At 36.2% G+C, this 11,791-nt stretch overlaps 1 protein-coding gene across 4 annotated transcripts in view; it reads left to right on the forward strand.

The window, feature by feature from the left end:
- CCDC141 (coiled-coil domain containing 141) overlaps positions 1 to 9,250 on the forward strand; it is a 92,895-nt gene extending 83,645 nt beyond the window's left edge. The window contains exons 29-32 of one of the 4 annotated variants that reach the window (XM_062640633.1): positions 7,347 to 7,501; positions 7,600 to 7,729; positions 7,822 to 7,987; positions 8,967 to 9,250. In XM_062640633.1, coding sequence (XP_062496617.1) covers positions 7,347 to 7,501; positions 7,600 to 7,729; positions 7,822 to 7,987; positions 8,967 to 9,090 — 575 coding nt within the window. In that variant the 3' untranslated portion in view covers positions 9,091 to 9,250. Of the gene's footprint in view, positions 1 to 7,346; positions 7,502 to 7,599; positions 7,730 to 7,821; positions 7,988 to 8,966 lie in introns of those variants that run through there. The other 3 variants (XM_062640634.1, XM_062640636.1, XM_062640637.1) reach the window with 3 other exon arrangements.
- The last annotated feature ends 2,541 nt before the right edge of the window (positions 9,251 to 11,791 follow it).

Below are 11,791 nucleotides of genomic sequence, written 5' to 3' on the forward strand. Positions count from 1 at the left end.
CCTTCTTATAAAATTAAATATATAAATATTTCTAATGATCCACTATTTTATGAGACAAGAAATATAATAGTTTATAAAGTGACCATTTTTGCATGCTTAAAGTTTTTAACACATTGATTTCAAGCAGAATAAACAAATTGGAGAAATACTCAAAAGTGTATTCACACAGATAATTATTTTTTTATTTTATTTCAACCAAATGGAATTCTATGACTTCATAGCAGTAAATCCAAACCAGGTGAACTTTGTTGACCTGCATATTGCATTTCATTCTTGATAAGGACAACCACAAGTGTTATTTTTTATATAAGTAGTAATTTGTTAAGATATTTCATAATGCTGTAACTGTGCCACTGGAAGATTTCTTATATAAATCCTCAAATGTAACTTCATTCTTTAGCTCAGTACAGTAAAAACAGTTGATAAACAGCTACATAATTTTTCCTGCATCTTTGGTTTGCAGCTTTCATATTACAACTGTGCTGGCATGGGAAATTTATAGAGAAGAAATGTTTACTTTGTCTTGTAGAATTTACCAAGATAAAGTAAGCCTTTTACTGTGTGGCATGTTATGAGCAGAATATGTATATTATAAATTGCCAAGGGTCAGTGAGATTGGAGACTGACATTTAGATATTTGGCCCAGTGACTGTATCTTTATTAAAATTCCTGTTACTTTGAAACAGGAGAAGTTCTCAAGGGAATATAACCTGACAGCAATACGAGAGGGAGCAGGAGGGAGGACGTGGGGAGCAGATGGGGGAGCAAACTAACTTCCAACTAAAGTTGATATTACCCTTAATGAACAACCTTCCAAGTGTAGTCATGTCCCAAAAATGTTGATTCATAAGATTTTTCTCAGGTATAATATCACCTATTTTCCTAAAGTGTACTTTCCATTTCACAATAAAGCTTATTTTAATAATTAATACAATTTTGAATGTTTCAATTTTCACAAAAGTAATATTCAGTTTAGTGGTTTTGTGCCCTTTTGTCTTTATGAATTGCTATTATAAACATACAGCAAAGAAATGGCATAAGTAGTACATTAAGCAATACTGTGGTAAGAACAAATCCAAATGCCTCTACTACATGCTGTAAGGTTTTGCCTGCTGCAGAGCTGCCAGTGCTTGATAACTTTATCCTGCTCATAACATTCATTTTCTATTTGAAAATGAATCTTCTAGGTGATAGCTGCCCTTCAATCCTCTGTTTTTTTACTGGGAGTTGCCATAGTTCAAAAATTAATGATGGATTTTTTTGACATGTTCTAAGTAACTTTATGTAATACTTGGGTCACTTTTTCAGGCATTTTTGCCTTAAGTATTGAGGCTAAGTATATACACATGGAAAAAGCAGGAGTGGAATCAGATGTTCTCTTTAATCTTCTGACTTGTGTCTGCCAGAATCAGCCCTTTAATTTAAGCATAAGGCTTGTGACAGAGTCATTGTAGCTCTACTAATGCTGGGCTCAGAACTACGTCTTTGTTCTAACCTGTGGATCCTTCATTTTGAAAACTATGGAAAGTTCAGTGCTAGAATCATTGTTGTGTCTCTTTCTTTTGTGGCCAGTGTGAGAGTTCAGACATATGCATTTGAATTTTTTAGTTGGAGGAGAGCCATTTACTGAGCAAAACAACACTGCAAGGTGAGTCTTTGTCCTTCAGAAAGCAAGGCTAGATCTAGGTTTTCAGCCCTGCTTGGAAAAATTTGTACCAAATTCATTTGTAGTTCTATTAAAGCAGGAGAAAAAGATGTGAACTTTTCATCATCTCATAGAGCAGGAATTGGGGTAGCTTGGGTCTAGACTTGTAGCTGGATCTGATTGCTTGCTGGCACATACAAAAAAGACTGTTCACTATGACGATCAGCTATATGAGTTTAAAAGACAACAGACACAGAACTACTGGACAAGAAGACACAGATTACGGGAACAGATTCTTTCCCCTTCCTTGTAACACTTCCTAATGTACATGCAGGTATCTAGGGAAATACAAGGGATCGGGGATGCAGACCTTCTCCCTCATACACATTTGCATTAATTATGTTTGTTAACTGTATTTAAAAGGCTTTAGAGCAAGTAGGAGAGACCCCAGTTACTTGCTTTACTTGAGATTTGACAGCCAGAATACAAGGCTAGTTAACAAAATTGTGTGAGAGTAACTGACACAGCTTTGAATCCAAGTGGGATTTACTCTGTCTTTTAATATTATTTAGAAGTTAGCCAGTGATCTAGTCTTTTATTGGCATTTGGCTTATGCACCCATTTCCAAAGATAACAAGGAGAACCGTCATCTTTCCCAAGGAGGGGATGAGTTAAAGAGAAGCCTTGGAAAGGGAGTAAATATTATTCCAACATTTACAGATCTGTGTTGTGTATGCCTTTGAACAAGCATATTTTGCCTTTAGTAAATTTTTGAGTACATATCATGCTGCAGGTGTCTCATCCAGTATACTTCTGATTTGCTCCCTTGGCAAAACACATTTAAAATCAATACCATGCTGATATTTTTTCTTCTGAATTATGGTTTAAATAGTTCATTAAATGATGCTTGTTGCTAAAGTTTGCATTTTCCTTATCTATTTTTCTCTTTTTTCATCCTATTTTGAAAGTGTTATTGGTAGTTCATGTACTGAGCAAGACATAAAAGTAGCTTTTCCACATGTTTTTCAAAGCATAGCTATTTGAGACTTGATTTGGGATTATATGCTCCAGGAAGGCTTTCCCGATGAGTAAAATATATTGACACAATGCCCCTGTAACTGTTCACTGCTATGATGTGGCTGGATAAGAATATTTTTAAGCTATTTATATCTAGAAAATCACTGAAGCAAATCTGCTCTCTACCCATGAAAGTACAAAAGCAGCATGTTAGTGAAATGCCAAAATTGATGAGTTTACCACTATTTTTCCAGCTAGAACTGTAAATGCCTGTTGTAACTGACAAATCAGGTAGTTCGTGTTTAAACAGAGCCTCACAGAAAAAAGATATCAAGGGTGATCTTGTCTCCAACTATGCTAAGACAAAACAGAACAATTCCACCTGGGAAGGGTGGATTTATGTAGAGTTCTTTGTACACTGTGATTAAAATTATGTGGGTCTAAAGCTTATATGTAAGATTCTAATAGACTACCTGCCACCCAGGTAAGCCAGCTGTCTGCTTATGATCTGCTCCTGTGTCAAAGCATCCACTTCCATTTTTACTTAAACGTGTTATCTCTGAAAAACAAGCTTTCTACTACTGGATTAAATTCTGGAATTAAGTTTATATAAAAAATGTTAACCAAGATCTTTCAAGTTTGATTTCTAAGAAGAAACTGAGATGCAAATGAATCCAACTTTAAAACCTAAGTACAATTATTTTCAGGAGTACACACAAGTATGGCATTCATGCTATTGCTGTAGAGCAAACACTGTGAAATAATAAAAGGTCAAAGCAAACACTTATCATTTCTGAGAATGTTTGCATTTTTTGCATAGTCAGATATTACTATTATTAAATGCAAAAAGGTATAAGGCCAGAAATTGCCTTAAGGTATCTGCAGATCTTAGTAAATCATCAAAATTTGAACATTTCTGTGAATTTTAGGTTAACAAAACTCGATTTTATGAGCATAGTATTGCATCTACTTTAAACCAGGAATAGTTTTAAATGCACAGTTTTAATGGGCATGTGGATACTAACCACATTTTTAATTGCTGGAAGAAAGAAGACTTAAAAAAGAGAGAGAGATTAGAGGTATCAGATACACAGCAGGATCCTGAAAGTCTCTTGTTTTTGATGTTTCCTTTGTAAACAAAGGTGTAATCAGTGTTGATTACTGCTGTGTTGGCAGTCTGGGTTTAAATACTGTTTGTTTAAGGACTCTGATGCATGTCCAAAAAACGTTGCTGTTGCTGGAAAATTCCTGCTAATTTCTGTTCAGATAATGTTAAAAAAAAAAAAAAGTGACTGACAGTGATGTCTCATGGTACACTAATGTTTCTCTAAAAGAAAACCACACTCACTCTGTTTCAGACTGAATTTAAGTGTAATGCTCCCCCTTCCCCTCTCTCTACCTTTTCTTTTATAGTTCTTGTTATACATGCAGCACTTCCTCCTTCTTTTAATTGTGCTGTGGTGTTGCTGGTTGGTATTGTTCTATTTCTACAACTTGTTTTATAATGCTGGGCTTCCCTCACAGTCACAGTTTTGAGCCTATAGTTACTTCAAGATGCCAAAATGTTTACATATTCCAATTGCTCTCCTAAAAAGCAGATGTAAATCTCATTCTGTCTAGCCTTACAACAAAACTATATACTTAAAGCTTATTACTAACCTCGTTTCCTCCTTCCCCATTTGCAGAGACCTATTAAGAAGGTAAATGGTGGCTGAGATTGCCTGACAAGATGTGGGGTTGTGTGTAGGTGTATTTAGAGTGTGCATAAGTCTAGGGGGGAAGGGATTCAATATTTTCATTTTTCAAAAGCAGAAGCCTTTCTGAGAGTCTAGGTGTCAGTCAGTAGGCAAAGGGAGGATGAGGCATTCCCCTGATTGGATTTGGATCTGGATCAGATGTGGCTGGAGCTGCAGTGGAGAAGGTGACTTACTCTCAAATCACTTGTAAGGTATGCCTGTTTCTGGACCTTTCTCTGGAGATTTTGCTAGAGATTTAAGCTAGAAATTTCTATCTGTGTATATCTTTTGTGGCTCAGAAGAGGTGTACCTTTAAAAACTACTGCTCAGACTTCCTTTAATGATCCTACGGAATGGTATTCAATGAGAGTGGAGCTCTGGATTAGGGATCACTTGGGTCATGAGACCCACTTGGCGTTCCTTAATAAAACTCTTTCTGATTGCATTAGGAGCTTGACTGAGACAAAATCTCTAAACAATAAAGTTTTAATTTAGCATAATACTGAGTGACTCCAAAGTCTCTGAGCAGCGTAGTGAGAATCATGATATCAAAGATAGGGGAAAGCTTGCTAATACCACATGTCAAAACATCAGAGATTGGAAGTTACATGCCCAGAGTAAATAGATTAACTGTGAAGCAAAAAATGAAAAATGGCTGATGAAAAAGAGTTTGGCTTGACCTGTGTGTGGAGACTCTTGGGACAGGAGTGAAAGCTGTGATAAAACTAGATGCAGGGGATTTTTCCACCTGCAGTTTTTACATTGCTCCAGACTGCTGACCCAGGACACTAACAAATCTTAGCTTACTTTGACATATCATTATGATATCATGGGAAAACCATTGATGAAATATAGCTATGCATTATGTTTTGAAGGTTGCTATCAGAAGATGAACTCTTCATTTTTAGCAGACTTTGTTTCCCTATGGAGCTCTAATCTGCACCTTTTATGAGTTGTAGTAACAATCTCTCCATTTTTTCTTTACACATACTTTTCACTTTGCCCTCTAGAAACTGGTCATTTAGGTTTTATAGTCTGCTGACTCACTAATATAAAATCAAGAGGGGGTCTGATCATTGCCAAAATTCTACTCAGATTATATGTTTTTGTTTTCTTTTTCTAATGGTAAAAACCATTCTGGTATGAGATGGAGCCTGACTTCATAAGGTAATAAAATTAATAATGAAATCCAGCCAAAAATATCACAAGAAGTGACTGATGCCCACTTAATGTTTTCCGCTGAAATACCAGCTAATCATACACAGTGACTTACTGCCAGCTGCCTGCAAAGAGGAGGCAAGGGTATAAGCTTGGTTCTTTTGCTTGAAGTGAAGCTCCAGATCCCAAGTTTCTGAGATTCAGATGCATGCAATGCAATGGTGTAGCAGCTTGTGCATGCTAAGTTTAAATAGCTAAGAAATGAGTTTGAGCTGCTGGGACTTGCTAAGAAAACCCTAGGTAAGGAAGATTATGAGAAACTCCATATACTCTTGGCCATATACTTTTGTGGCCTCAGTCCTACAGTATAGGGGAAGAATGTAAAGTAGCTAAGCTTGAAAGCTTACTTGTAATTAAGAGCTCCTAAGCAGTGGATTTAATAATACGGTGGGTAAAGATGTCTGCCGCACCATGCTGACAGTCCCACATTTGTCAAAAAAAGCCATGGGCTCAATAAACTCGGGTTTAAAAGTTGCTGGGCACCTTAGTCAGATACACTGATTTTTGTTTCACAATAACATAAAGAAAAAACCTTCATCCTAAAACTGGAGTACTGCTGACATGGTTGAGAACAGTTTTAAGCTCTGTTATTTATTGCACATTTCAGTAACTTTTTGTTTCTAACAAGGACAGTGATTACATTGTTAAATATGGACACATGGTGCAATTTATAGTAAAGAGGAACAAGAAGATAATCTTCATATGATAGGAATGTAAGATATAATTTTTTTGTTGTAGTATATGTCTTTGTATGTGCTTCTGTGTGTTAACATCTGCTGCTCTGGCTTCCCTTTGTCAAGAATACTTAGCCTGAGTTCTGAGATTGTCTTCTTTTTTTACTGTGGCCCTGGGGGTGGAACCTCAGGTAGTAGTACAGTGATCCAGTAAGTCCAGCTTTACAGCTCATTAGGTTACATGTTACATGAAGCAATGCTTTGATTCAGTATGAACTGATGCTCATGACTGAATTTTTTTCAAACAGTTTTGATGAATTAATTTGTATTAGCCAAGCCTTTTACTGGCTCAGGTGTCATCTGTCCTCCCACAGTCGGCATGAAACCAGCACAAACTCAATCTCATCTGCTCTGGTTATTGCAATAAAAATGCAATTACTTGCCCTTAATCTGAATCTGGTTTATACCAGATGATCTCGTAGTACATGGTGTTGGTATTAATGATGGCCAAAATAGTAAACTTGATCAAAGTGGTATGAGGCCACATTCTGGCCTTCATCACTGTTGCAAATGTAGATCAATCTTTCCTTTCCTCCCCATAACTTTTTTCTTTTTTTGACTAGAAGAATAGGGAAAAAAGGTGGAGAGAGAGACTGATGTGTGAGAATGCACTAAATGCAAAAATTTCCTCTCTTAAATTTGCGTGGAATATTTACTTTTCCACCTTCACTGAAACACAATAATCCACATAGACTTGCCTACTACTTACACAAAGAACATGATTCTTTAGCATTACCATGGAACTAATATCACTATTCCAATGCATGAAATTCTCAGGTGCTTAATATCCATGTGTTTCAATAAGCATTGTATAGATAAATGATGCCTGCCTACTAACTGTCTTGCAAACAAGTTATGAATTCCAGGCTCTCTTTGTCTTGCAGTGTGTTGAACTTTATAATCAAGAGAATGGATTTTTTTCTTCAGTTGGTCCAACTTTTTTTTTTTTAAATCCAGTGGTTAGTTTGGGTTTGGTTCTGTCATTTTTTTTTCCAGTGCAAGGGAAACAGCCAAACTTCATACAAAAATTTAGACATACAACTCTGCAAGAAGGAGAAGATTTAATCCTGTATTGCACTATACATGGAAAGCCCAAACCACATGTCTACTGGACAAAGGATGATATCCAAGTGGTATCCGGAGACATCAGTGTATGTTCTAATGTTCTTGAAATATTTCTTGGGAGAAAGATTATATACTTTGGTTTATGCTACTAATAATCTCCTATGTGCATTCTATTGTTTTACAGATTGAGAAATTAGGAGATACTTATTATCTTTTGAAACGAAATGTAGTCCTTGCTGATACTGGGAAATATATCTGTGTTGCCAGGAATGAAATTGGAAAGGCACACTGCTCTGCTTTCATAACAGTGATAGGTGATTCATCCTGCCAGATGAATACTTTTATGCATGTTATTGCCATATTAAATGAGCACCTTGTTTCCACTAATGTACATGCTTTGTTTTAGAGAAAAATAAACCCCCAGAAATCTCCACTGTAACTCAGGCTAAATCAGAATGGGAAGATGAATACTTTTCAGAAGAAATTAATGCCACCACAGCTGAGGTTCTACAAACCCATGACACACATTCTGTGCAAAATCAAAGGCCAGTGGCTAAACATCTCCCAGTAAGGTAACTTGCAGCCTACTCTGTGCTACATCTTGTAATACTCCAATAGTTGTAAGGACCTTAATTTACAATACACACATCAAGCAGTCTTCCTAATCCTACGAACCCTTTGCATAATGTAAATGAAGTGCATAATGTGTTCTGTGTGCCTTTTACACTTAATTCATCACCAGAAGATATGTAATTCTCTTAGACGAAAGAACTCGCAATATAATTGGAAGTGGAGTTTGTGCAATAAGGTATTCTGTTTAGTGATTTTATTTTATTTTTAAATTTTGACCTTAATGTAAGATTGAATAGCTCAAAAATACAAAGTTTTCAAGAAGTTCGCACCCATACAACTACATGAAGTTTCAGTAATAAAATATGTAAATTAAATTTTCTACTAGTTAAGCATCTTATTTAGAAGAATAAGTAGCAGTCCTAATAGCACAAGAACAGTCATTGTTCATTAATTGATTAAAGATGTCAAAATTTCCCACTGCACAATTTCAGAATATTAAATGGGATACATGAAGTCCATAGTCTGTGTGGTGACTTCTTCACAAGATTAAATCTTGCCCCCTAAATTTAGGCTCTGATAAAAAAGAGAAATGTTCTTTTGTCTTTAAGTTCCTGAGGTATGTTATCTAGACATGAAAGGCATGTTAATTTTAGGGCATATAGAGAATTATGTAAGATTAAAACACGTAGATCATACAGAAAGGTCAAATTTCTCATTTTTCTTATCTTTTCTATTCTTTAGTTCTAAAGTGCCCTCTAGTTATTTGTTATTGTCAGCAAGATGAATTTTAAGAAATTTTATGTTCTGTCCGAAGTCACTCTAATCTCTATTTCTAGAGAAATCAGCTCTAATCTCGTGTTTTTTCAAGACCACAGAGAGCAGTCTATGACAAGCACAACAGTGTTGCTTATGAAAGGGAATGCTGCAGCTGGCACAATTAAAAATATAAGAAGTATTAATTGATCTCTTTTAAAACAGGTTTAAAGAGAAACTTTGGCTTCAAGGTGTGTATCTTGAATTTGAGAGGCTACAAGAGATTATCTTCAGTTTGGGACATGATCCTGCTCGTCTGCCTCCTGCAAAGGGTCAGAAGATGGACTGAACTGCAAGATGCCTGATTAATGAAGGTGTTCATGTTGTTTGCTCTCTCCAGTAGTAGATATTGGCCGTGGATGAGGAGATGAATCTTTGAGTGCTATTTGATTTACATCTAATTTATAATCTGTATTCGGTTTCTTTACAAATAAATCATTAATAAAATTTACCTGTGCACAGCATTTATTAGGCAGTGATTTCTAATTTCTTGTGGTTTTGTTCTGGTCTGTTGGACAGATCTAACAGATTATGATGTTAGCAAAAAGAGATATTAGACTTTAGATTGACATTGTCTTGGTGATTCATCAGCACCAAATCACTAGTTCTTCCCACTAGCTTATATAGAGAACTCAGACACAAAGAGGTGAGGACTGAAAACAAAATGACTAAAACTACAGAATTACCCAGTTTATTAAATGCAGTTCATTAAATTCATTACCTTATTTCTAACATCTTTGAGACATTTTTGAGGAAGATTGGCATTGGAAGGAGTGGTTACTAATAGTAGCAAACCTTTTCTAATGAATGCTTAGTACCAAAAATATCTTCAGGGAGGACACAGTCTCTTTAAGGCAGCATAATGGAGAAGTCTTCCACGATATTTGTTCTGCTTTTGGGACTGGATTAGTGTAACAAAGCAGTCCATTTCCAGATGATGAGTTTAATTATAGTCTAAAGGAGTAGACTATGAACTGAGAGCCACCCTGTTTTCCAAGCACATAGGACAAGGACTTCCCAATGATAGAATTCCTGAAGACCCACAGCATCCATTCAGGGTATAAGGAAAACCTGAATGGAAACTAAATTATTTTTATTTTGGCAGTCATTAGCATGATTAAATGTTTGTCTTTGTCTCTTGAATTCAGAGTTTAGGTGTCTTTTTCACTTCAGTGCAAAGCTCTTTGCAGAGAAAGAGGACTTTCATGGTGTCATCCATTTGCAGTATTTGCCTGGTACAATGACTAACAGAACATCTAGTTAGACTCAAGAAGAACTGTTCTTCTGATTCAGATTTTCAAAGTCCTACCTAGCAAATGATTCATGCTACTAAGACTTGTGCTTAGGTGCACTGCATATGGCTTGGCTAACACCACAGGTACATATGTAACGTGCAACTGCCTACTGAGCAATATTTTGTCAATCTTTATATAAACATTGATTGGGCCTACACTGGATTTATGTACAACAACAATGCACTTACGCTTCTCACAGAGATGAGATACAGGTTTAAGCAGTGCAGCATCTTTGTGGTTCAGCCATGTAGATGTCATCTGGGCAAAACTGGGACTGAAATAACTGTTTTGAGAGTTGCTTAAATTGTAATGTAAAAAATGAAACCTTTATTTCCAACAAGCTGTAGGTTAGCTTGTAGAAACTTAAGTATCTCCAAATTGAAGTACAGACATAGAGAGGAAACAAGCTGGAAAAAAAATATCATGTACATGTCTTCACCTGATCACATAAATCACTTGCTTGACTCTATGGAAAAGCCAATGGCATCCTGCCCACAGAAGAGTCACAAGGCTGTGTATATGTGCATATAAATATAGTAGCTGAGGATGAAGTTCTTGATCTACTTATTTGCCCCTTATGTCTCACAAGCAGTTTTTTCCAAAGTGGAATGGAAATATTCAAACATCTTGTGCATCTCATACAATTACTTTTCTGCTAAGAACCTTCTTTGCATGTGTTGCTTAGATGTACGTATTTCCCCCAAAATATGTTTCTAAATGCAGTCACATTCTGAGGACTGACAAACTGTACATATCAGATACCACCACAATTGCCCCCTCCCCTGCCCAAATATTAAAAGCCTCCAAATTGTATGTTATTTTATCAGCTGGAATCCGTAAGTATGACACGAAGTTTGGTTGTTTTGTTTTTTTAATTTAAAAATTAATTCTGTAAAAATGAAAGTGTGGAATTCAGTGCCTCCTGATCTTGATTCTTCCTCAAATTTAAGTCATTGGAAGGTTCTTGCTTTTCCTCTTGGTTGTCAGCCTGTAAGTACAAAATGAATTTAATATTTGAAGTGGGCTTTTTCCCTAAATTCACAAAACACATCTTTCCTTAAGTAAAAAAAGAGCGTTAATGCTTTTCTAAATATATGAGAGAAAACAGAAACCTGTACAGCTCTTCTTACCTATGGTTTTCCTACAAAATAGTAGGAAGTGGTGTTTATCACAGAATCCCAAGGGTTGGGAGGGACCTCAAAAGATCATCTAGTCCAACCCCCCTGCAAGAGCAGGGTAACCTAGAGTACATCACACAGGAACTTGTCCAGGCGGGCCTTGAATATCTCCAATGTAGGAGACTCCACAAACCCCCTGGGAGACCCAGCAAACTTTTGCCAGTGAGGAAGACAGCTATTGCTCCAAGTGTTCCCAGGGAATGGATGCATTATGAAACATGGTGTGTCTGATTCTTTTAATTTTATAAATCATAGTTGCTCATAACATCTTTAAAAGGTCTGTGAAATTTGACAGGACGTATGTGTCTATTAAATGCTATATACTACCTGCATATTAAAACTTGTCCCAAGTATTATGATATTAACTATTGTTTTGCAGAGGAAGTGGAATAGTTATTAAATATATTCTTTACTCAGGTAAAGATTATACCATTTTTTTTTAGTAGGGCCCTGCTTTCTAAGGCTAGGTGCTGAGTAATGTTTTTAGTCCTTCCTTCCCTGCATACGTAAATATGTA

This window comes from Pezoporus occidentalis, unplaced genomic scaffold, assembly GCF_034315485.1.
Source record: "Pezoporus occidentalis ecotype Australia unplaced genomic scaffold, CSIRO_AGI_Poc_V1 ctg66, whole genome shotgun sequence".
Classification (NCBI taxonomy): Eukaryota; Metazoa; Chordata; class Aves; order Psittaciformes; family Psittacidae; genus Pezoporus; species Pezoporus occidentalis.